The following is a 27,200-nucleotide window of genomic DNA, read 5'->3' as shown; positions in this document are numbered from 1 at the left end:
TTTCATGCATGTACATCACAAATTTATTGCAAAACATACACAGTACCTGATTCTGATTTCTGTACACAACCAGTCTAAGACCGATATGAAAGGACAACTCAGCCATGTATTGAGCAATGATTGATTATTTAGGATATTCATGTGCTACTGGAATATCTGGCTCTGTTGTCAAATAAGCCAAACGCCCTTATCATGAGATATTGACAACTGCTTTTAAAACTCCAACCATAAGGTGAAAAACCATTTCCAAATACAGGATAAAATAATTAATCCCTTTATGATTTGTATGTATAAGATCTGATAATTTTGTATTCTGGCCACATTTATGGGTATGTTTACAACTACAACCTGACCTCACATGTATGGTAGTACCCATACTTACTGCAAAATAAAGGAAATCTGCTTTGAGATTTGAGCTATTTTTGTAAGACTAACTATCTTTTTATGAAACCAGCAAAATACTGAAGTATTTCCCATGATTGGAATACAGTTTTAGATTTGAAGAACTGGAGCCATTATGGTTTCCACTCTGATCTTTAGTGCAGTGCTATTTTCTGTCAGGATAGGAATTTTTATGCTGATGTGTAGGATGTGTCCCAGTGATTTGTGGCCAAGTGTGACTGTGGATGTTCTGACCAGGGAAGTGGTTCTTTTTCGTGGTGATTCTGCTACTGTGTAGTCTCAATAATATGCACAGAAGCTTAAAGATAATAGTAGGGAGGACGGAGCGGTTAAAAGTGGGTGTAGAGCACGGGGGAGATTAGATGAAAGTAAATGTTAGCATCATTGCTGTCATAGGCAGGAACTCCTTTCTCAAGGTCACCCAAGAGAAGTCCCAGGGTGGTTGAAATCCTCCTGCTGCCAGAAGTGAGGAGCCCCTGCCTGTCCTCTGATTAACCTGTGTTAGTCACGGCAGTGGAGCTTGGCAAAAGCGATGAAATCCTCGTTACTCATCAGGACAGAACATTTGAAAACGACAGAGAATGGTAATAATGAAAGATTTCAGCAGGAGCATTTCTCATTCATCACTGAGCTTCCTTTCATCTTCTTAGCCCTTATTTATTTTGCCCAATGGGATATCTTGGATTCTGTAGTTTCATCTTTGAGGACACTACCAGTGCACACAATGGATGGTGGTGCTCTTATCACATTGTGCAAATGGGCTCATGACTCCACCCTGAGAAAAAAGTGAATTAGTATGCAAGATGTCAATACAATATTAAATTAAACAGCACATAGTAATGAAAGGCATTTAATTTAGTAATGTTCAGTGAAATCTTTACTGAGCAGAACCGATTATTGTATAAAACAGAATGGATAAAAGGCTTGACTCATCCATTGTCTAGACAAATCACTTAGAAATATGTGGGTTAGCTTTAGAACCATTCAGACAATGTAAAAGCTTATTTGTAATCTGTTTGTCAAATTAAAAATGTTTTTTCATTTGACTCCTTTGAAAGCTATTAAGAAATATGATGTGTTGCCAAACAGCTTAAGATAAGTAGCAAGAATGCAAAAGATTTTTCCAGTGGCAGATGACAGATCCTGAGTAGGGCCAGGAAATAATTTCTGACAGGTTGTTTGTCCTCCAGAAAATGTAGTTTTGATTGACTTAAAACTTTTTGTAGATTCCACTCAAATTCAGCAAATACTTTTGCTAAGCAAATCTAAAGAAGACAGGCAAAGAAGGAGATGCTAAAAACAATTTGTCAAGGTAGGGTCATACAGAGGTTTGGTCTTCTTTTTTCAAAGGCAACAAGAGTAAGAACATGGTCCCATCACTTCTGAAAGCAGTGATTTCAACACCAATGGAAGAGGAAAGCACATTTGAAGTTCTCCTTTCTCTGATCTATAGTGGAAGTGTTTACTGATAAAAAATTACTTTCATCACCACAAATGTGCATGCTTTAATGCTTTCACTCTATGCTGGCTGTGCAAGCAGGATACTGGCTGGGAAATGCCACATCCTGCAGTGCCTGACTGCCTTCCTGGCCACAGGCAGGACTGTCACTATCCCAGGAGATGGAGAGAGCAAGTCCAGAGAGGCTGCAAGCTGAGGGAGTCACTGGCAGCAAGGGGCTCTAGGGCATCCTGCCACAGCCCTCAGTCCTGCAGGGTTTAATGAAGTCAAATGTCCACAGGTTGCCTCGATGGGTAATTGCAGAATTGTGAAAATATGAACTCTGCCTCTACTTCTGCCTACACGCCTTCCTCTCCTTCATCTTCTACCACTCACTGCAAGAAGGAAAACTATAGCTGCATTGACAAGAGCTTCTGAGAATTGCAGGCTTTGCTGAAGCCTGTATTTTTCTCTCTGCTGCCATGTTTTCTAGAATCAATGAAAGTATTTTATTTTTTAGTTCTGTTTCAATGCACTGATGAATTGTTTTCTTCTTTTTTTTTTTCCCAACAGGTGTTCTTTACTGCTTTTTCATAGAAAAGATTACATATTCTTTCTTCTTCATTGAGCAGACATATAGGAGTACTTTTGACCATAGCAGCAGAACTATGAACTATTTTATTATATTCCTCATTTTGATTTGACACAATAACAAATATTAGTTTATATGAAAATAACTTCTATTCTTAAATGGTACACATTGAATTGCTACACATGCTCTTTTTTCAAAGAATTAGGAATGATAGCTTGTACAGAATATTATTAATCACCATTCAAACTCCAAGCACAGTAGAGGGCTGCAGGGTTGAATTTTTAAAAAGAAAACACATAAAACCACATTAAAAACCTCTGCCCCATCAGCCTTAGATCTGTCTTTGTGTCTTGGCTACCAAAACTTAGGAGACAGTCTGCCCATTTCACCTCCCTCTCTGCTGCCACGGTCTTGGTCTTTTCTTCAAGTCAACTATTGGTAACAAAATCATTTGGTAGTGATGGGAATGTTCACCTTTGGGAAGGCCAGGCCCATCACTTCACCAGAGCCACCAGCAAGACCCTCTGATAGTACCATTACCTTTATCTCCTTACTTACCCCAGTACCATTTACATTTCTCTGCTGGGCCTCCCACATTCGAGCTGGCTCCAGGGAAGCTGCTGGGCAGCAGGACCAGGATGTCATGGCTCCTGCAGGAAATCACTTACAGCCAGTTGTGATAAAAGCCAACAGTGGGAGTGCAAAGGCAGACAGTCAGAGCTGAGAAATGCCAGTGCTGAGATCACCCATGGAAACTGCATTGAATCACCTTGTGCCTATTTACTATGATACAGCTCCTAATTACATGTGCATGTGCAAATTTTTGGACCATTTTTGGACCATATTCAATGTATATGCAATTCCTAATTTTTAAGTCATTGTCTCTCTGCAACTGTAGTAAGTCTTTTCACCTCGTTTTTTGCTTTTCTTTGTACATGCAACCACATTCAAAGCTTTTGATGGCAGTGTTTAAGAGCAAGAAACAGAATTCCAGTCCTTCCTCAAGAGACAGTCATGCTGTAAACAAGCCAAGGTTCTTAAATCTTTTACAGCATCTCCAACTCCCATCCTATTCATGGCTCACTGATATGCTTAATTTGAACCCATCTGTTTGCTGCTTAAAGGGAAGGTTGCATTTTATTTATTTGAAGTCATTTACATTAAATCAGAGATTTGGCTGTACTCCTGAGTGGTCACTTAAGGCAGGTCTAATAGTACAGGAAAACAGACATATTAATGTCAAATGGAAAGCAAGGCCAATTGAAATTTGCAGCAAGCTATTACCAGCCCTTTAATAAGGTATTAATTAAAAGCTCTGATACAATAAACTGACTATGTATAAATTTTGAACTTTAAAAAATGAACAAAGTAGCTAAGAGAGGAGAAATAAACTGGGAAAAAACTCCTTTGAAATAATAGTCTTGGACAAATATGTAAATATGCTGGAAACAGAGACACATAAAACCAGATTTGCAAGGTGAACAGATCTGTTACCGTCCAGATACCCATCTCAGTTCAGACATTTCAAAATCCCTTGTTCTTAATATATCAATCTGAAGGAAGTTTTATGTATTGAGAAACATCACACAAAGCACAGAGATGTATTAAAAGAAGTAGACAATTTGTTTCTCTAACTTTACAGGGACCTTTCTTTTACCATATCAAGGGATTTAAAAGACTCATCTGTTGCTAGAAATAGCAGTAGTGAGCAATGAACATCTTTCATGCTGAAGCTCAGATTCATTCCAGCAGCTCATGGCTACACACACAAGACACACATCAGTGCTGGGACCAGGAGCTGCTGCCACTGCATCACAGAGGTTTCCTGCAGGCAGTCAGTGCCCACAGCTCCTCTCCCTCAGGCCCTGGTGCTAACAGCCCATGACATCAACTCATGTCCTGCTGCCCTTCAGGTGTGCTGGGGAGGTGCATGAGGCTGGTGCCGGTGCTATGGCAGCACCACCACATCCATGCTGGGAACCACAGTGCCCAAGGGAAGGCAATCCATGTGTTCTTGCTGTGTCAAAACAGCTGACTTTATTGTAGAGCATGTTACAAGGATAAAAGAAGGTGTGATTTGAAAACAGACTTAAAATATTGAGCTATGAAGGATAAACCAACATGTTGCAGTAGCTGGATTAATTTGCCAAAAAGGGTGTGCTGGATCTTCCAGTGTGATTGTGATATTGCTGCACTAACCAGTAGAATACTCCTTAGATTTGGAAAGCCTAAAGGGTTCTTTCAGCAAAATCTTTCTTGAACTTCTTACTAAAGCTGGCTGTGGTAAAGCAGTCAGAATAGCTGCTCAGACATCAGTCTTACACTGGATGACTTGCTCTTTCTGAAGTCCAGAATGACATCATTAATTCCTTCCCGTCCTTCCAGGTTATCTGCTTCCCATTTCTTGTGATTGGCATGAAGTAATTACATGGTGCTTTTTCCATACAGAACCTTGTACTGTCAGTGAAGAAGCGATGTCCATGCAACTGGCTGAAAACTTTGACCCCACAATACCCCAAGGAAGGGAGAAAGAATAAGATATTTCTATTCTTCATCCTCCTTTAGGTCCCTGATTGACTTTTCTATAGGTAATTTTGGTGACATGTTCCTGTCTCTAGTGGCTCTCCATAGTCTGCATCTAGTCTAAAATAAGTGGTGGTGTGTTAGATGCTGAGATCTCCTGCTGGATCTATCACAGGTCCAGTACTGCATGTGTCATTTAAAACCCAAATATGACACAACAGAGAATGTGTGCTTATACTGAGTATAAGCAGATTTACATGTGCCCAAGGATGTCCCTGGGCATTGAGGCAAACTGACAACTGGTCTCCATCTGTTTTAGGAAGTCCTTTTAATCTGCAGTACTGGTGCTGCCTGTAAATTCTCTGTTGGGAATTGTCTCTGATGGTCACATGATGGCTTGGAAATGTCCATGTTAGCTGGTCAGTGTGGGCTGGATCTGTGCCAGACATGCTTTAGCTGTTTCTTACTTGGACAGTCAGAGTCAGGTCCCTAAACTTTCTTGAGCTTGCCTGTGATTTTGGGAGAAGGGAGAGGGCAGATGCAGGGCTGTGCTCAGTGCAGGCAGGGGCTGATTGCACCACAGCCTGCTTGCAGAGAGGCTGTCCAAGTCCTGCCTCCGTACTAAGCACCCTTCTCTCAGTGGAATCCAAACTTATCTCCCTAGGGTTGCCTCCTAACCCATTCACAGTCCTTCAGGCACCACTACTGCCCACAGCTCCGTGGGGAGCAGCTCAGTGCATCTGACAGGAGGACAGAGGTGCTGGCTGGGGTTCAAGAATGTAGTATGAGCCAGACTAGCACTCAAGAGTGCTGGGATTCAGGAATGTAGTATGAGCCAGACTAGCACTCAAGAGGAGCAATCTCTCTTCCCAGACTGCACAAAGCCACTCAGGCGTAAATGTCCTTGCCCAAAAAGTGGTCAACAAAGGAGGTAAACCTTGAACGTGGGCATTCCCTGGGGACTGTGGTTACTGCAGGTCCCTGTGCTGCCTTGTGGGTGCTCTGTGCCACCCACTTCCCTCAAAAGGAGCCAGTGTCACTGGGGACCCATCTGAGCTCCACCCACACTTAGTGGACCACGACCTGATGCAGTTCAAGCCCCACCCTGGGACATTGGCACCCCCACCAAATGCAGCCCCCGCCCCAGCAGGGATGCCCAGCAACCCAGGAGCCCTTTGCTCAGGCTGCAGGGCTTGGTGTCTGGCTGGGCCTCCTCCTCCTTGTCCACCTCCTTCTCCTCCTTCTCCTCCTCCTCCTCCTTCTCCTCCTCCTCCTCCTCCTCCTCCTCCTCCACCTCCCTGAAGGAGCCTGTCTGAACCACAGCCAAAACTTAACACAACTGTCAGCTCAAATCCATGTGTTGTTCTCTGAGCCAAAGCACCAACACAGGAAAAAACCCCTCTGTGTTTCTTGTTGGGTCTGTAGGAATTCAATTGCCAGCACATATTGCTTCCAGCAGACACAGCACAGCTTGACCTGTTCTCACAGGCAACAGAAGTTGAATTTAGGAGCCCTAGTAATTGCAGCAATCTGGTCATAAATGAATTATAGGGCAACAATTATCTACTGAAATTTTTAGATTAGAGAAGCTTTCTTTTTGTGGATGAAAAAATGAATTAATGGAATAAATTATTTGCTGCAAATTATTATTTCTGCTCCTGTTGTTTGCTGATCTGTGATACATCTGATACAAACATTCATCAAACAAGCCTGTGTCACTCTTTTCAGCTACAAAAACAAGGGTTTAATTCATTATGATTTCCCTGACCGTTCTTTGGATCATTTACATTTGCCCAAGTGGATTTAAAATGCTACCAGATCTCCTCTAACATTTCACAGGCACACTGAAAGGTGTAAAGAACTCTGAAAAGGTGCAAGACGAGGGAGAATAAAGCACAAGGATTTTAGCAGCCACACTAAGTAAAGTCTTCATAAGGACAGATCTGGCATTTCAAAAATAGTTTCTTCTCAACCTTTTGAGAATGTGCTGAGATTTATCATCTGAAAGGAGCTGATTTCACCTTTCAAATGGAACAATGTCCTGTGTGCCTTTTTGTAGGTATTTGTTCTGTAAAATGGACAGGGAGGGATAAGGGAGGGGAAAAGCCTTTTTGGAAACAAAGGTCTCAGTGTTGATCGTGCTGGACCCTGCATTGATTTCTCATCATTACCTAGAGAAAAACGAAAAGGTCACTGGAATGAATTGTTGATCAAAGAGAGTAAGATCTGAGATGGTTAAATCTGAGGATTTAAATCTACAGAACTTTTCCCTATGCTTATGCAGTGTGACAAAATTCGAAGCCTAACTTTTCCAGATCTTGATTTTGTTTTGTAAGATTGGATAAGTAATCCCATCTGCATTTTCCCCTGTGCAAGCATATCACTGCTATTGGCATCTTAAAATTTATTTTGCTAATGCCAAGTTAGCTAGTAAGCAGGAAAGCCACAGGTGGGTAATTATTTATTGATGAACCCGAAAAACTGAGGGTTTTTGCAGGTCTCCAAAGCATTTCTTTTGTCTCAAGAAGCTTGCAAGTATCAGCAAATTTATATGTGCCTGGAAAAAAATTCAAGGGACTTCTTGTATTTTACCCAAACTATGCAGCACACTCGGGAGCACATGAAGGTGACTCTGGCCTCCAGAGGTTCACAGCATGACACTGTGTAGATTAATAGATATTACTCTCTTCCTGGGACCTGATATTCCCTTTTCCTGGGTATGTGACACTATGACCACATGCCATGTCAAGATGAGGTCTGGTGCACAATCTCTCATTAATCACCCATAAGCTTCTGAGACAGTGGAGCAGGAACACTGTGTACTCAGCAGGGTCCCCCTGGCTGTGTGACACCAGCAGGAGGACAGCAGGCACACCACAGATCTCACCTTTCTCCCAGGATAGACACAAGCCTGGAGAAGCAAACAGTCAGCTGGATTTGCTCCTCTCTATTCCTCTCTACTGAGAAGCTTTTCAGAAGCCAGTAAATTGGAAACGATCATAACTTGCTGGTGCAGATAATTCTGCTGTGGCCAGAAACAGTTAGCTTATGAACTGTAGGTTTTCCTGGATCCACTAAAATGAACTGTAGAGTCAGATTTAAGAATTTAAGGGTGGTAGGTTTCCTGCCTGTAGAGGTCTGGGGGGAAAATGTTCTTCAAATCCTGGAATTCAGAGAAAACAAAATTAAAAGGAAATGCTTGTTATTCTACTTTTACTTTTAAAGAGCTGGATGTAGTACAAAGCATTGCTTCTGGTAAGTAGCAGTCACTGAGATATCATAATAGATGTAAATTACTCAAACCCTCCTCAGGCTCAGCTGACTACAGGTCACAGAAATGTAGCTAAAAGTGAGGACCCAATAGCTTTGGGAAACATGCACAGAGTGTAGGGGAGGTTTTGCTCCACATCTGCAACAGAAACTTTATGGTCTCTGCTTCTTTCTCAAAGACACCAATACAAATCCAAATTAACTCAGTGTCCTGACACAGGACAGAGATGCTCTAGAGTTGCTCCTTTCTCACTGAGAGTAGGATAAATGCCAAATGTTTATTCCCAAAACACAGTATTGCTTCTTCTGGTTTCTGCCTGGAGAAAATATTTGTGTGTCTCTGAGCTCTGGATGACTTTATACACGATTAGGCTTTGCATGTGATAAAACAAAATGTTATAAAAACTCCTTCAAGTTCCTGTCAGAATAGAAACGCATCATTGTACCACTGGGCAGGCGTATAAATAGCTGAGAAGAGCTTTCTGTGCAGCTGGTGCTTTGCTGCGTTTCACCAGGAGAGGGTAGAGTTTGGAAAGGACTCCTGGCAGCCCAGGCTCCCTATTGTGCTGGGAAACAGCGAAGGGAAAACAAGCACAAGTTTCTCCTCTGCCTGTTTGCACCGACTGACTATGTGCGAGAGTCAGCAGATGAACTCTGGAAGACCTTAAAGTAAACAGAAAGCGGAAAGAGAAACAAATTCAAAAGCAGCTTTCTAGGGAAGTCAGTGGAATCGAAGGGAGAAGCCGCGGCAGCTCCCGTGGGCTCGCCCCGCCGGCTGTCTCAGAGCTGTCACTCACCGCACCGTGCCTTAATCAGAGCTCGGGATTTATTTCTCTGCCGTGACTTCCAAGCTGTGAATAGATATCCCTTTTAGAGACAGAATGGGACCTGAAAAGACTCTCGAGCACTGAACAGACTGGTGAGTTTTATTAAATGGTTTCTTCTCTTTCCAGTCTGCTGGAGCTTTCTAACACCCTGCTTGCAGGCACAGCAGCCCGATGACTTGTCTTTTCCCTGCAGCTTGTTGCATTCCTCACCAGGCTTTCCCGACCGCAGGTTTCTATCAGTAACCTTTCCCACCAGGACTCCAGGGCAGTTTGGTGACATTTGTAACAGAGCTGCCTCAGTGCTGATTTTCTTTCATGAGAGATTAAAACCACAAAGCTGTGAAACCAAACAACGGGCTAAAAATCAACCAAAATCCAATACAATCATAAAATGGCAGGTGACTCTAGGTTTCCAGATGTGGACAGTGATGGATCAGAAAAAAGTGAAGAAATGGAGATTGTAGTCAATGTCGGCGGGGTAAGGCAGGTGTTCTACGGAGATAACCTGAATCAGTACCCAGAAACACGGCTGGCAGAGCTGGTCAATTGTTTATCGGGGGGATACGATAGCATATTTTCCCTCTGTGATGACTATGATCCTGGAAAGAGAGAGTTTTACTTTGACAGAGATCCAGATGCTTTCAAATGCATTATTGACGTGTACTACTTTGGGGAAATTCACATGAAGAAAGGAATATGCCCCATATGTTTCAAGAATGAAATGGAATTTTGGAAAGTGGATCTGCAATTTTTGGATGACTGCTGCAAAGCTCACCTAAGTGAAAAAAAGGAGGAACTGGAAGAAATAGCCCGAAGGGTGCAACTCATTCTGGATGACTTGGGAGTAGATGCCTCAGAAAGTCGCTGGAAAAAGTGCCAAAAATGCATCTGGAAATTTCTGGAGAAACCAGAATCATCCTATCCAGCTAGAGTGATTGCTGTACTGTCATTTCTGTTCATTTTGATCTCCTCTGTTGTGATGTGTGTGGGGACCATCCCAGACTTGCAGGTGGTAGATGCAGAGGGGAACCGTATGGAGCACCCGACCCTGGACAGCATCGAGACCGCCTGCATAGGCTGGTTCACCATGGAGTACGTGCTGAGGCTGATCTCCTCTCCCAACAAACTCCACTTTGCCCTGTCTTTCATGAACATTGTTGATGTGCTAGCAATACTTCCTTTCTACGTCAGCCTGACCTTGACCCACCTGGGAGCCAAGCTGATGGAGCTGAGCAATGTCCAGCAGGCTGTCCAGGCACTGCGCATCATGAGGATCGCGAGGATTTTCAAGCTCGCACGGCATTCCTCAGGGCTCCAGACCCTAACCTATGCCCTGAAACGCAGCTTTAAGGAGCTCGGGCTGCTCCTCATGTACTTAGCTGTTGGAATCTTTGTCTTTTCTGCCCTAGGTTATACCATGGAACAAAGTCACCCTGAAACTCTATTCAAAAGCATCCCTCAATCATTTTGGTGGGCAATCATTACCATGACCACAGTTGGATATGGAGACATTTACCCTAAAACAACACTAGGAAAACTGAATGCTGCCATCAGTTTTCTTTGTGGAGTGATAGCGATCGCCCTCCCCATCCATCCCATCATTAACAACTTTGTCAGGTATTACAACAAACAGAGAGTTTTAGAAACAGCTGCCAAACATGAATTGGAGCTGATGGAACTAAACTCTGCTGAGGGGAAAGCCGCAGGCTCCAGAAGTGAACTGGAGGATCTTTCAAGGGAAAGCAAAGAGGCTCCTTTTTATAGCAGCCGGATAAAAGTCTCCCACAGTGACACCTTTATTCATCTCCTGTCAGAAGAGAAACACCATAGGACCAGGCTTCAAAGCTGCAAATAAACTGTGAGCTGTTGTCAGCGCTAAGCTGCAGATCGGGACAACCTGACAATCAGCTATGGAAGGGACTCACAGATCTGTCAGAGTTGGGAGGGAGCACTGCTTTGCTTTTCCAACATGAATATAAATTAACCCCATGGCTTCTCCATCAACAGTTGGTAAGACTTTACCATTATTCACCCAAAATAAAACAGTAGGACTCCAGCAGTCTGAGATCAGACTGCTTATATTGAGTGTGTTCTGGCAAAAACCATTTGTAACCATTTCAGAGACTGAAAAATCCTTCCTGATCCGTAAATGTTCAATGACCCGAATGTGCAACATTGCCACATCAGAACTTTGTACCTGTGACAATAAAGAGCAGCATCACACAGATTGTGTCTTCCAGGCTCTCTTCAATGCCTTTGCAGCTAGGGGAACTGCTCCTTAAAAAAATTAAAGCAGCCTCTCATTTGTATTAGATTCAGGCTTACAGCAAAATGTTACAAGCAGTTTGAGCCTAGAGATACCGAAGGTATCAGCATATTGTGTGCAGAATATCAGAGTGAATAAATGGCTTTGTTTTGTAAAATGTACTTTGGGGTCAACTTTTTGGATAGGTTTCTGTTCTGCTTTCCAGAAAAAGTTTATTTTGAACTATATTTTGAGCAGAGATACAGAACAGAATCAGTGTATTTTAAGGAGCAAATTTAAAAATATTTGTTCTAGCTATTAATTGCTGGATGATTTATATATGCAGGGATCTTTCAGGAAGGATTTATAATTAAGTAGCTTTTTAAAACTGTAAGTTAAATCATGGTATCTTTAATTCTCTACTAAACCAAGGGAAGTTTATAAGGAAGTTAAATTGAGTAATTCTAAATAAGAAACTAACTCTTTGAAAGTAAGTGCACAGAAAGTTTCAGTAAAAATAGTATAGTCTCCAATTGATTTTTAGTAAAGATATCTAGCTGAGTAAACATGTTATTAGGTTATTTTTTAAAACAATACAATACTGCAAATTGTATTGTTTTAAAAATACAATAACTGCAAACTCTGTAAACATTAGTTTACAGAAGCACTAGCTACTGATCAGTATCTTATTCATTAATTAATATACTAATTAATCAACACCAATGTATAAGTACTATCCTTTCCAAAAACAAGTGCCATCTACATAAGTCTAAATTTGGTTGGTGTAAAAATTGTATGTGTAATAGGTCTGGTGCCAGAGAAATCCATTGAAACTAGGAGTTATGCCAGCTTGGAGGGAAGGGGAGCACTGGCACAAAGATATATTTACATAAATGGGAAGCAGGATCCCAAATGTTTAAAGGGCTAGAGTAGCTATCTTTATTTGTTCCCTGTTGTGCTGAGCAGCCCCTTGCCCAGGTGAAATGCAGCAACATGAGCCATGACCTATCCCTGGGCACCTCATGCCCAAGATCCCCCTACAGGTCTTTGGGACATTTTTCCTGGCACGTGGACAAGCAGTGGGCCTGTGGCATCCACCCCACAGGAGCAGTGGCTGGAGGGGCACAGAGCTGAGGGATGGGCTCTGTGCTCTTTTCTAGCTCCTTGTTTGTCCCTGTTTCCTGGTAGAGTGGTATGTGTCTGCTGGTGGGGAGCTCCCTGTCCTGCTGGGAGCAGAGAGCAGTGGTGGCATGTAGGGACTGGGCAGGTGTGCAGTGAAGGGCAGCACGCCTCAGGAAGACCAGCCACCCTGTATCTCTCCTAGCATGGAAATCAGCCCCTGCTTCCCTAGGTTGAAGGCCTTTCCTAACATTACACCTCAAATTGCTGATCTCCAGGGACACCTCCTTGGTATCCCCATGCCCCAGCCCTGTGCCTGACCTAATGTCCTTTCTCTCAGTCCTTCCTAACATACCTCCATCAAGTAAGATAATTTAAATAATGTCTAAACATTTTGGTACCCGAATCCTTCCACCAGCATTTGTGCCAAATTCTCTCCTGCCTAAGACAAATAGCCCCTATAAGTACCTCCTCAGCCCAAGCAACCCTTCACATCCCTGCTCTTAGCCTCTAGAACTGCTCTCTCACTCTGCCTCACCTGCTGAGACCTGCTCCTTGCTTGCCAACAGCCTCAGCTCCTCTCCCTGGCTGCCTGGCCAGGACCACAGCTGGCTCCCATCTAAGGGACAGGATCCTGTCCCTGCACAGCTTAAGACTTCCAGGTTACAAGTATGGGCTGCAAACCAGCAAAAATTGACTCAGCTGGGGTGCTGGGAGTGGAAGAAGAGGGAATCTAACACAGCTGTGTGAGTCCAGCTTTATCTATCAGCAGGAATATTATACACTCCTGACTTTGCTTGTGACATGCAAGGGGTAGCTGAGAGTGAATTAAGTTAGCAGAAGCATTTTCTTGAATGAGAAAAGCACTGTGTTAAAACTAAGCAATATGGTTGGGCTCTGCAAGTCCTAAATCCTCACTGCCATGCTTTGTGATTTATTTAACCTGACATTAAATTTTTAAAAACTCCTTCTTTTATCAGAAATAATTTTATGGGCTAATTTCTCCAATGAGTCATGCCTTTGAGCACTGGGCTCTGCTTATGCTCTGTCAGTGTGGAAAGAGTTTAGAGACAACCTTGGTGCTGCTGTAGCCCAGACAGGTCTCAGTATGTCTTGCTGCACAGGGACCTCATTTGTTGGATTTGTTGCTATAAGTTATGTTTTCTTAAAAGGCTGTGTGTGGGCAGGATGGATTCCTGCCTATTTGCCTTGCTCATGGTGTGGAAACCCTGCAGGAGCAGGGGGAGATGTGGGCAGTGGTGGAAGGACAGGGCAGGCTGGCAGCCCATGGTGAGACTGGAGAGGAGCAGGGAGTCTTGAACACACAATCCTGATGGTGCAAAAGAACTTCCTGGGTCCCTGGGGAGACATCTCTTGCAAATCAGGAAACTACCACAAACCACTGGCTTTGAAATCAGGGCTGGACAGAAGACTCTGTCCTTAAAGAATGGAGTGATCTAGATGTTGTTTGTTTCCTATTGTTTTAATATCCTACACAACTCAGCAGAGCTGATTTTCCTTTATTACAAGGCAGTCTAAAAAAGAAAAGGATTTAAAAATCTGGAAGTCTCCAGGGTTGAAGGGGACGATTAGAGAAGCCCTTTCTCAGAGAGTAAGCAACACAATCCAAAGGGTCTAGTGTCCCCACTCTTTGACACAGGACTTGAGAAAGTCCAGATTTAGGACAAGCTCTGAAGTCTTTCCGAAGGGGAAACTGCACCATGCTTGTTGCAGGTTTCATTTCTGTGCTCTGGGTGAAGTGAGCACAGGCTGCACCACTCAACCCAGCAGTGCCTTCCCCACATCCAGCTCTTCCCAAGCACTTTGCGGGCACTTGGGCCGAGTCTACTCAGTTAAATTAAGGAATGCAAGGCATTCCAAGTGAGACCTTCTCCAGACACAAATGGGAAACTCTGTAGCACAACTGCTCTTAAGGGAGCCCTGTCCCTATGTTTAATACCTTTCACCTGGGAACCAGGACTGGGATAGCCAGAATGCATCCAAGTGCAGAAAAATCCAAATAAACCACCTGGGTTTCTCCTTACTCTTGCTGCACAAGGACTCTGCTTTGGACTCACAGGTGTACAAAGGAAAGGGGTCACTGTTTCTATAAGAAATTGGGAGTCTGGGAAAAAAAATGTAGTAGTCTTCTATGGAAAGCCACTCTTCTATGGAAAGCCCACTGACCAGAATTATGGAGAACAAAACAGAACTACTGTAATTTTAGGTGATATCCCTTCTCATACAGAAGTTCCTCAGTTCACCATTCAAGCAATTTCAGAGCACAGTGAGCAGATCAAACTGTCCTCTGGAGAAGTTATCCTGTGGGACATCTGCCCTAGCAGCCAGCCCTGGCTGCTTCTAGAAAACTTTGAATCTTTAAAACAGCCTGTAATATAGAGTTAAAACTCGAAGTGAAAAACTTTTATTTCCTGAATAGTCAATAGTGTTTCAGTCACAGCTGTAAATTCAGGATTAATCCAGGTTTGACATCAAATAGCTGCTAGCAGAATCTGATTCAATAGCCTTTATTTAATAACACAGCCAATGGTAGATTGGTGAAGATTGCTAAACTGTAGGTAAAATGAAGCCTGTTTCTGGCTCTTTGGACACCATTAACAGTAGAACTGAATAGAGTGGAAATTGCTGCTGGAAGTGTGGGAGATGGCTGGAATATTTAGTGACACACAGCATTAGTCTTAGGGAAGTGACAGGTGTTTAACACACCAGCCCACAGCACACTGTGGCTGGCATGTCACAGCCACCTTAGCTTTGGAGCCAGGCTCAGGCAGAAACAGCCATCAGCAGCTGGGGCTTCACTGCTGGATTGACATGTATATATGATTTGAAGAGACTTTATAAAAAACCCACCAAAATGATGGGAAATAGTAGAACACCACTGTTTTCTGCTGTTGTGCATGTGGGAGAGCCTCCCAGTCCTGCAGGTGTGGCAGTGCCACACAAGGTTAATTGCAATGGCCTCTCTGGTCTGTTCATGGGCCAAGGTGAACATGTGGAGGCAGAGGCAGCTCCTATCAAAGAGAAGGAGGGCTGAGGACCAGGCATCATGGCCCATCTGTCCCTTGCTGTGCTAGGGGCACTCATCACTTTTTGCAGGTGAAGCAGACAGTGATGCTGTTTCAGTAACCCTTTGGGCAGATTTCTTTTTGCCTAATGTACTATTTGAATGTAGCTGATAAAAATGCTAAAGAGGAGAAACCTCTTTTCAGTCTCAAGTACTCTCTATATATGGATTTTTCAAATAACTACCCAAAATGCTCACCTGAGACTGGATAAAATAGTCACAAACAGGTGTTTTTTGAAACAGAACATTCAAATATCCATAAAAAGTAGAGGTTAAGGAATAGAAATGAACAATTAACTATACTAGAAGACAAAAATCCACTGAGATGAGCTCAGTTGGTTAGAGCAGGGTGCTAATAATGCCAAGGTTGTGGGTTTGATCCCCATACAGGCCTTTCACTTAATAGCTGGGCTTGATGGTCCTTGTGGGCCCCTTCCAACTCTGAATATTCTGTGATTCTGTGAAAAAAACCCACAACTCTCTTCCAGCCACACCTGAATTGCCAGATATGCTCAAACAGATAGAACAGTGTCCCCTGTGAATTACACTAGGCAGAATTATTTCCTCCCTTTCAATGCAGCCCTTGGTCCTATATCCACCAAAACCCCTTACAGTTCCATACTTACACAGTTACTGGGCACATGCACAGGAGAATGCACTTGTTACCCACCCAGGTTTCTGAGGAACTGCCTTGCTCTCCATTCAACTATTTTACCTAGACTGTCCATTTGGGAATATCAGTGTTTCCTTCCACACAAACTTGCACAAGACATTTTCCCTTTGAGACAGAGGGCTCTTAATGGTGTGGGTAATAAGTTCTGCACTGCCTGTGTAAACCAAACTTCACTGGGAGTTGCAGGAACATAACACTAGTGTGAAAGTCAGCTCAGGACAATATATCCTAAATACACTTGCTTCAGCTGTAGATATCTCACTAAAACCAAAATTGGTTTCCCTTCCTGCAATGAACCGTATTAGGTTTGAATTCAGTAGGAGCTTTCCCTGCCTTAGGAATTTTATAGGGGATGATGGAGCCAAGCAAGCCAGGCTAATATACAAGGCAAGCTTGTATAAATTGCTAAGAGGAAAATAAAAATGATGGAAAGGTCTGAGAGCTCCAGGAGAAGATGTGCCATTTAATTGTTTCTTTTCTTGTTGCTTTCATATATAGGCGAGAAAGCTGACAGTGTTTTGAAGTTGCCTTTTTTTCTTCCCATGTAAAGGTAACCTTGAATATCTTTTTAACATGCTGAGAGCCAAGTGCTGCTAAATCATGCTGGTCATTTAAAGACATATAATAAAAGCAATACAAATGAGAATTATTTTCTGCTCATGAATAGCAGATAAAGTGTCATCCTACTGCTTGAGAAGTGAAATATGGAGAAGACAGCTTGACCTTTGCCCCCCCCTTTACTCACTTTGTAGAAGCATTACTAATTACAAGTCAGTTTTTGTACATAAATAAAAAACAAAAAAACCACCCTAATTCCATCACTGTTTAGTGGGCTAAACTCAAGCAGAGAGGAGATAAAACCTGCATCCTCCCCATGGCTTTTGCTTGGCAATGGCCACTGGCCAGCTGGACACTGCTTGCTTGTTTGCAAAGGAACAAATCACACCCTTGTCTGCCAGCAGGTCCTTCTATTTCTACTCGTTGTCACAGTAATAAATCAATTGTTGCTGCAAAACACAGCTCCTCTCCAACTCGTGGGGAATCTGCAAACTCTCTACAGCCCAAATGTCAACCAATTGCTGGCTGGGCTTTCAGGCTGGAGTGGTTATTGTTTGCCAGTTCCTTATTTACATTGGAACAGTAAATTCCATTCGCACAAGCCTTTACCATTTGGACTCGTTTGCCTTAGAAACAAATTAATTGCTGCCGTACAACATCATCCCTGCTGTGACTCACATAAGGGCACATTTGTACTGCCTTGGCTGGAGGAGTGAACCTCAGCTGCCAGCTGGACTTCATCCTTGCACGCTGGAGCTGTTATTGTACTCCTCATGTTGGGATTCTTACTGTCACAGCTGCTCACATGAGACCTGAGTGTCTCAAAGATGCATCAAAGTGAGATCTCCCAAATCTGATGCAACTCATCTGCACAAACGTTTCTGAGTTGGAAAAGAGGTGTAAAGAAGCTATAAAGATCTTCAATGAGCATCTGGGGCTAACTGGGGAGGGTGCACGCAGGCTTGGCTCAGAGCATAGCTTGGCTCAGCCACTCAAGAGTCATCAGGAGAGGCATCCAAGGCCCTCTTCCCTCCACTCATCTGACTGCCCCTTAAGCATTGCTTGGCAGTGAGCAGGTGGATGGCAAAGGACGGTTGTGTCTGATATTCCCTTAAAAGAGGTCTGTTTCTTCCTACTCCCCATACAGAAAACACTATTGCCCAAAATTCCACAAAGTTTAAAGTACAAGAAATATCACAGGAGGTTAGTAGAGCAGCCTTGGAGATTCAACATTTTTGCCTCAGCTAAAACATAGGGATGCCAAAGTTTTTTTTTTTTTTGGAGGGGAGTACTTTTTAATCACAGGGTTGCAGACAGCCCCAGTGTGATAATGTTTGGATCCATGAGTGAGACTCGCAGGTGTCAGAGCCTGTGACAGTGACACTTGGCTTTGCTGCCTAAGCTGTCATATGATAACCTCTGCCATCCTGGAAAGCTCATGGCTCTGTATCGTCAGGAATCTTGGAGGGAAAAATAAAAAGCCTTGTTAATGTGACTAAAGAAGTTGCAACCACTTGTAAGTAAACTGTCTGTTTGCTGAAATCCCCACATTGCTTTGAGATGCTTGATAGGTCACGAGATGTTCTGTGACATCCACCAAGGGAAATAAAGGAGATAATGGATTCCTCTACATTTCTTACAGTTCTAGGGTAAATGAGATAATAGTGATGACATAGTTGTGGGGGAGAGGGAGATAATTTGCTAGTACACTCCCTTCTGGGCTGAGCTTTCTCATCCAAATTTGCACATTTTGTAGATTGAAAAATTTAATTTTGATCAGCAAGAATGGTGCAGTCCAGCACCACTGATTCTTGGGCAGCCTACAATTAGAAGTGGAGTACAACAAACTAATCTAAAATCCCAGATTTCAACCTAATTCACTGCTACATCAATCCAAGATGTAGGATGCAACAAAACACAAAGGATCTTCTGTAATCGGTCCTGTGATGAGGAGAAGCCACTTCCAGCTTCAGTGGGAAGGCAAGGATCTTGGCAGTGGGCTTCAGGATTGGAAATGTGCCATGCCCAAGGACCCTCATCTGCAACCCGGTGCTGCAGCTCCTCTTCTGCTCAGGGAATGTATGGGACATTTCCCTGTGCTGCACTGTCACTGTGTCAGAAAATGTTTTGTACAAAAAAAAAAAGAGATTTCTTCCTAATGAACAGTCAGTGAGGGAGGATGATGGACATTTGGGATATCTATAGGTATTGCTTCATTTATAAACAGAGACTAAAGTGAAAACAGCTTTTTTCATTGTTAATTTGATTCCACTGCTTTTTCTCCAGTTCAGACTGTACCATTGCTACAATTTAATGGGAAATAATGCTTACTCCAGTGAAATATCACTGAATTCAATTGCTGGCTCATCTGTCTCATTCTGATCAAGTGACAAAAGACACACACCATCACAGTAAGCCATGTCCTCTAGCATCAGGGGATCTTCCAACACTTCAGTATTTAACGACTCAAAAAACTTTCATGGTAAAGGCTGCAGGAATGAAAGGCTGCAATCTGAAAGATCTGCCTTAAATAATTTTAAAAAGACAATTTTTTTTTTGTTTTGTTTCCTAGTTTGCCCAAGAATACTTTTAGAGATGGCTTGATCAAGTACTAGCATAGAATGGAAGTTCCAGGTAGCTGAGGGCTTGTTAATGTAACAGACAAAAGCATAAAGTGCTAAGTGTAGCATACTCTAAGGAGATGCACAATATCATAGCACAGAATTATCTTACCATGGAAGGAATTAATTTTGGATGGGAAGATTTTGCCATCTGGATTCTTGGCTACATAATACTTCAAAAGAGGTGACTACTGAGAAGTCAGTCACTCAAATTTAGTTAGTATCCAGTGTACCTGAGATGGTGAGGGTGTCCCTCCTGGCCTGGCATGAAATTATGCATATTTTCTATAAGTGCTGTTCTGGCCCAGTGAGGTGAAGAGCATCTCATGGAGTATGAAACTCCTAAACATCCTCAAATGAATCAAGCTGAATCACTGTCAGTGGATTTTGGCAGAGCAGAACTTTCAGGTGCCCAATGAACTGGAATTTGTTTCCAGCTGAAACCACAGAATCATTTAGGTTGGCAGAAATCTTTTGAAATTCCCAGCTCAATCCCTCTGCTCAAGAACAGCCATGTGAAGCAGGTTGTCCAGGAGCTTGTCCAGACAGGATGAGCTGTCTGAGACACCTGAAAGGGATGGCAAATACACTCTAGGGAGCACATGAGCCTTTCTAAAGTGCCTCCAAGATGCCAAGAAAGGTCCTTCACAGCACCTGAACTGATAATAGATGTCTGTGTTTGGGCAAATGAATTCCAGCCCTCATGTCTGCTTGAACATGGTTCCTGGAACTTCATCTGCCTGCTGGGCTCCACCATCAGCTTTGAGCTGATCTCAACTGACTCCAGAGGGATCTGAGAGTGCACAGTGTCAATGCTGGCCTGAACCTTCACTTCTGCTCTCTGCTGTCTGCTTCCTGAGTTTGTGATCACATGGTGAGGTACAGAGCACTTTGTTGAGGAAAAGCAAAGAAAATGGGTTTTTTTACAAACCCATGCAGCTGAAGAGTTTTCTGCTACAAAAGAATCATAGAATTTGTTTCTCCCTTGCTGCTTGGTTAGAAAAAAAAAATACCTTTCAGATATGAATAAAGGTACCTAAATCACATGGTTTTAAGGATGGTCCCACAGTCTGTGGCACAGGTTGATGGTGTGATGGTATTTCAGGCTTCCTGTTAGATCAGGAGATGCCTGGATCTGGCTGCTGGACCACTACCTGTAAATCATAGAATCACTCAGACTGGAAAAGACCTTTAACACTGAGTTCAACTGTACACCTAGCATTACCAAATCCTGTCCTCAAATCATCAAGCTAAATTACCCAACATCTGTTTCTGATCTCACAGATCAAAAGAGGACTTGTGCCAGTTGTGTCAGTAGAAAATGAGATAAAAATCAGCAGTGGGCCATGTGCTCTGGCACTGGATCAGAAACAGCATGGGAGCAGAATGGTGACTGTTTTCTAAAATTCAAGAGACACTCCAGCAGCTCCTGCAGCCTTGACTCCTGCAGCCCATAACCCTGACAAAGCAGCCACTGCTCTGCACAGCTCCCCTTTCTGTTCTCCCACCCTGAAAAGCCTTCCTCTCTCAGTCCCTGATCCCTCATGTAAATGGAGACAGCATTATAAACTGTGCTGTCATCTCCTATTCTGGATATGTAAATCCAAGAGTCTTTCAACAATGGCTGGGAACAGCATGGTTCATGTGTTCCAGCTATTGAGGATAGATCAAGACAATTAACTTTGTTTCTTAGTCTGCAAGGAGATTTACCTTCCAGGTTTTAATATTGATAGTGGAATGTTAGAGTGGTATTTTCATAAACCATGTCAGTACAAAATATTGCTCTGTTACAATACTTAAAGATTGCTTCCAACTCCACAAGTTTCATAGCATTTCAACAGAAGTGTTGTCTTGCCTATCTTTCTCTAGACAGCTTCTCATGCATATTCAATTTAAACAAACAAAACTCTGTGTAATAACTCTGATGTTATTGTCCTAGGATTTCAAAAGGAGTGACGATCACTTGGGATAGCTGATGACCACAGTCAGTATTCTTACTACAGACTAAATAACTAAATAATGGGATTTCACATAGAGAATCATCTGAATAGAAATAAAAGGTTAACCACCCACATAACTCAATTAACAAACTATCAAGATGCACTCTCATGTTTATTATTGCAATAAATCTGTGATTTAAATTCAGTGGCAAAATATTTGCAAACATTTACTCAATTGCTGCGTGCTCATTTTTTTATCATAAGATGAATCAGCTGAAGCTCAAGTAGTGCTGTAGCTCCATGATGTTTAGTGCCACACATAAGTTTAGCATCATGTTCTTTAGTCCACACTGTGGCCCTGCATAGAAGTGGTGTGACATCATCTCCTGTTTATTACAGATGGAGTGACAGACACAGATTTTACTACTGTCAAAATAGCATTAACACTTGGTAGCAGTCATGTTGTGAATTTATCCCTCCATCAGACTGCCTGCTATGGTGTTACATTGCAGAAAAGATATCGTCATTGACATGTTACTGGGAAGAACAGAAACATCAAAGCTGCAGTGCAGTGACTGGAGAACAAAATGAGTCTGATTCATCACCCTGAAAAATCCCATCTGAAACGTCTTGAAAAGCTGGCACAGTTGCACCTTTTCAGCCAAGAACAATGAGAAAAGTCAGTGTGCATGAGAGAGAGAGAGCATTTGCCACTTGTCCAGGCTTGATGGGAACATGAAAGGATGTACTGCTAGTTAGTATGAAAGCAGAGGAGGAGAATAGGTGGGAGTAGCACAGGATTTAGAAGGGCAATAGAGAGCAAAAGAATAAAAAGCAGTACAGAGAAAGACACTACAGAATGGAGAGGCAAAAGGGAAGGGGATGAGAGACTCTTTACATTTTTTATTCTGTTCTGTCTTCTTACAAAGCTCCATTTTCCAATTTCCTTTGTGTGACTTTAATTCAATATGATGAAAGTCCTTTTAGTACTTTTAGCACTGCCAGTCGTTTGCTAACAACAGAGGGAGCGTGAGTGGTGATAGTGCATAAATGTGTGTATGTTTGCATATACACATATATCTGTATTAATACAGTCAGTCTTGCAGGATTGATGAAAAATATTTTTAAGTACTTTCAGAAAAGTTTGCTACAGTTGTAACAAAATAATCTTTTAACAGTTACATTTGCCATAGGGTATATCTATAACTAACATATATTTAGATGTTTCTCCTTTGAATTTATGTCCAAGATATTTTTTCTATTACTAGTTACTTTCTGTATGGTGCTGAAAATGCTTATTGGCAGAGTGTCACCCATTTACAATCCAGAGGCTGACAACTATGAAGCTATGAAGCCAACTCCTTAATGAGCTTCAATCTATTCCCATATCCCTGTTTACCCATTTACCTCAGAATGAAATTGCCATTCTGTTATTTTTTCCACAAACTGCACAGAGTTTACTCACTTAATTGGAAAAAAATGCAGCACGGAAGGATATTACATGTTCATGAAAATTTATGGCCATATATCCTGTCCCTTTAATTTCCAGTTGGTAATTCTTGTTAGTGAGTACTACAGAAGAAGTCTCAATGAAATAGAAAACTCCAATAATTGCAATGAAATAAAGCCACTGTATTATTCTCATTGATAAACTGCTTTTCTGTGGTTACTACTGATGGGTACCTGCAAGAAAACCAAGGAGATTGCAGTAAGGTTGTGGCTTATGAATTAAAACAATATTTTTGTACAGCACATGATGAAAAACCATTCTCCCATTCTAACATATTTCCTAATAGTTCAGGAACTTAAACACATGGTTTAATTGCTACCAAGTAATCCAAGGTCAGGGATGGCATTATAAATCACTGCAGTGAATGCCTATTATTTAAAACCTCTGTGAGATAACAACTGACTTCTGGTTTCTGATCTCAAAGTTAAGCAAATGAGAAAAGATTTAATTGTTTTTAAAGATTTGTGAAATAAATGGAGAGGAACATCTGTGCATTTATTTAATTGGTTATAAAAATATCTGTCATTCCAAGTGCTCTGAAGTTCATGGATGTAATGCTAAGAGGTATATGTAAGCATTATTACTTTGCCTTGAAGAAAAGTGGACACTAAGAGACTGCATGTCTGAATTTTCACAGATGAGTGTTGAAAGTGCTTTGGTTTCTGACTGTCCTGGTGGTGGAAGGGGGATCCAAGCTCTCCACTCCCTGCCCTGAGATGGACATGGATGTGCTGGTGCCTGCACATGCTGGTGCCTGCAAAGGCAGGCATGTGCCTGCACATGCTGGTGCTGGTGCTGCACAAGCAAAGGAGGTGGCAGGTGCCTGCACAAACTGCTATAAAACCCTTTTATCTCTGCTCCCTAAGCAAAATCACATGCCCAGCAGACTCACCCTAGCCAAATCCAGCCTGCTGACTGGCAGCAGGAGAGCTCTGCTCTATACAGGGGATTAGCCCCCCATTCAGCTTTTGCTTTGAAAGCATTGACACAAATCACCTTTCAGGCTGGACTGCAGGGATGTCCCAGCTTTCCCAATGTGTTAGTTACTCTTTCCCAATGTGCAGTTACTCTTGGGCAATTCTAACAAAGCTAAATGTTAAGCCTAAGGGATAAGAAGGGAGGGAAAATGTCCTAAGAGGCTGACCTGATAATTTAGTCTTCTGTGAAAAAATAAAGAAGACTGTCAAGAATGAACCTTCTTTATTTTAGACACAGGCAGAAATTAAAAGGCAGCTTTTCCTGCAAGGAGAGAGCCCTGGGTGTGATACAGGGCTATTTTCATCTGCATGGAATAATGGAGCTTTGCTTCAAACTGTCAAGGAAAAGCACTGGAGAAAGGGACACATATGAAGGACCTGCCTAGCTTCTAAACAAGCAGGAATATTTCTTTATGCTGGCATGGTAGTTTATTTTTCTCTGATGTTTTAATCCTACTTGGTGTAGAATTTACAGCTCCACAGCCTAAGGTGTGGGGATGCAAATAGCTGTAATGAGACATGAGTATTTTGCTTATGCCAGCCCAGCTTGTCAACTTCCACATCATTGCCCACTTCTTCAATCCCATTTACCCCATTTTTGAAGGAGACAAAGTGGTTCAAGGTCTTTATGACCAGCAGGACTGTCCTCCAATGTAGTGACTGTTCTTCCCAGTTGGGTATCATGTCCAATTCCTTCTTCAATGGTGATGGTAAAGTAGAGCTCAGACATAATTTTTCAGATGTAAATTAGAAATAAAGGCAGAGAAGGCACTATCCTTTCCATGCAGCTTGCCACCCTGAGTTGAAAAGAGACCTCTTCTGCAGGTCAGCCTGGAAGTAGCCTGAAACATTCCTGTGTCTTGTGTGTCCTTGTATCCTCTCCTGACAAGCCTCAGCTGCTGTTACACTGAGAGACAGAGATGCTCACCCTCCCACCGAGGGCCTTTATTGACTTGTTAGAGACAGGAAGCAATTTAAAAGCCTTTTCTCATTTACCTATTGACTTTCACATCACTCCTTTAAAGGATTATTGGATTTTGAGATAGTGACTAATGATGTTATCACTATTCATTAATCCTGAAAAGCGTCTGCCATCCATGGAGCTTGGCAAAGAAGATGAAAAGAAGACACTGTAGGAAAAATGATTATAATGTCTTTAATGAAATTCCAAGAGGATAGCTATTATAAGCAATGCATCTTATGGAGTGATAATAGATTTTGCTTTCTTAAAAGTGGTGACAGGTTCTTGCTCAATGAACAGCAAGAGAAAGAATTGGTATAAAAACATTCAAGTGACAAACACAAGTTCAAGATCTTCTTTCTGCAATTATTTCTGCAGTGTTTCTGGCCTGGTATCTAAAGTCACTGACAAACTTGGAAAAGTCTAGTGGAGCCCACCAAGTTGGTCAGGGCTGCAGGACTTGTCCTGTGAGCAGAGATGAAGGGAGCTGGGCTTGTTCAGCCTGGGTAAAGGACACCTTCAGGAGAGTCTCACAGCAGCCTGGCCCTACCCACCTGGAGGATTATGGAGGGGCTGAGATGGGCTCCTCACAATAATGCACAGTAGGAGAAGGAGAGGCAGGTATCATAAATTGAAATAGATTCCAGCTGGATATAGGAAAAGAAATTTCACTGAGGACAGTCAGGAGACCAGACTGCCTGGAGAGGCAGTCCCACTTTGGCCTTGGAGAGTTCAAGATCCACATGGGTAAAGCTCTGAGCAGGCTGGCCTGAGCTCACAGATGACCTTGCTTGCAGCAAGGAGCTGGACAGAGGGTCCCTGAAGTCTGTCCCAAAGCAGTTGATTTTGATTCTTCTTCCATTCTCACAACAGTTTGCCAGGACTTCTAAAGAATATTCAGAGTCTAAACACAAATAAAATGATCTTCATTCTTTATTGCTCTAACTGCATCTGTCCTTACAATGAAATTACCTGATTGGTCAGTCTATATTCATATATCCAGGTGATAAGAACCTAGAGACCACCATAAAACCACCAGAGAGAAAAGCAAGTCATGCTGCGTGCTGTAGAAGACTAAAGCCTCTCACAAGCCCATCCTCTAGCAGAAAGATAGGCTTTTACATTAAGTGGTGCAACACCCTGGAAAATGAGTAATGACTACAAGTAATTCCTGCAAATGGAATGAAAATCCTTCACAAGTCTGTCCAATCTCTGCTTCCAAAGTGCTCCCATTCATATTAATCTATTCAGAAGATCACATTACTCCTTCAGTGCAGGCGCCTCCATTCACACAGGCACTCATCCAGAGTTATGCTGAGAACATATTGCAGAAGTGTGGCATTTCAGAGCTAGAAAACATGTGTTAACCAGACAGACATTTCCAAGAAGAGAACACATGCATGAAGTTTATACTGCTCCGTACATGGGGGAAAAACCTATGCTCTCCACAGGGCTACATCCCCAATCCTTTTGCAGCAACATCTACAGGGTGTAAAGCTTCAGGCTATCAGAAAATTGGTGCTCCCTCTGCCTACAGCAAGAGCATATCACTGTCTGTAAGTAATGCAGGTTGTTAAGAAAAAGAGAATATTTATTTAAGCACAAATATGGTTATGAAAGTTTTTTAAATAGCACAGTAATGAGCTTGAGCTGGCTATGTATATTACATTTTCATGTTAGTTATGAAAATTAATGTCAGCTTAAATACATGCATCCATTTAAAATGTAGAGAACTTTTTGCAAATGAAAAATACATTGAAAAAAAGTAAAGATAAAATATTCTGTTATAAATCCACAGAAGAAGTCTAATCTGAATTACTGACTCAAGCCAATGAGGCAGAGAATAATAGAAGCCAGTAGAATCTTGACAATAAGAAGTTTGACCTGGTTTTCCTTCAGAATTGGAAGGTCATCGAGTTAAATATTATACTAGTATGGTGATCCAGTGTATTTTCAAAGGCAGGTGGCTTGTACAAATAAAGGAATAGCTACCCATAGAGTAATGTACTATTAGCTGTTTTCATGCTGGAAGACTTTTTTTTATCAAATTGATTGATACAGATTTCATAAGTGCTCAAAAAACATAAATGTTCTTGGGATTCTCTAGCTGCTGTCTCTCTCATTCTTCTAGTTTGTGGATAAGCAGAAAAAAAATTTCATTCCTAAAAGCAAAAGAAAATTATTTTATCCAGAGTAATATGTTCAAACTACCAGAGCAAAAATGAAAGCCTAAATGGAAAAAGAACAACAGTGATTCCATTTTTAGGATGGAACGATCTTTTCATGACTGAACAATTTAATACATATGACTTGCAATTTCTGTGCCTGGATCTGTCATCTTTTTAAATGCCATTAAACTTCAGTGTCAAAATACCTATTAAGAAAGAGTCTTTTATTGAGGAAAAGATAATAAAAATCAGGTACATTAATAAGCTGTATGAGAAGCCTCACTCCAGAAA

The 27,200-nt window shown here is 42.1% G+C and overlaps 1 protein-coding gene across 1 annotated transcript; it reads left to right on the top strand.

Annotated features, from left to right (window-relative positions):
- The first annotated feature begins 8,730 nt into the window (after positions 1–8,730).
- Positions 8,731–11,277, top strand: KCNF1 (potassium voltage-gated channel modifier subfamily F member 1). The gene is made up of 2 exons (XM_036380842.2): positions 8,731–9,144; positions 9,246–11,277. The coding sequence occupies exon 2, from the start codon at positions 9,444–9,446 to the stop codon at positions 10,905–10,907; it is 1,464 nt and encodes a 487-aa protein (XP_036236735.1). The 5' UTR covers positions 8,731–9,144; positions 9,246–9,443; the 3' UTR covers positions 10,908–11,277.
- The last annotated feature ends 15,923 nt before the right edge of the window (positions 11,278–27,200 follow it).

The sequence above is a fragment of the Molothrus ater genome, chromosome 3 (assembly GCF_012460135.2).
Source record: "Molothrus ater isolate BHLD 08-10-18 breed brown headed cowbird chromosome 3, BPBGC_Mater_1.1, whole genome shotgun sequence".
Taxonomy (NCBI): Eukaryota; Metazoa; Chordata; class Aves; order Passeriformes; family Icteridae; genus Molothrus; species Molothrus ater.
This window is presented reverse-complemented; position numbering and strand designations above follow the sequence as displayed.

Bases quoted from the DNA above. Each gene is read 5' to 3' on its own strand.
- KCNF1 (XM_036380842.2), top strand. From the start codon at position 9,444: ATGGCAGGTGACTCTAGGTTTCCAGATGTGGACAGTGATGGATCAGAA.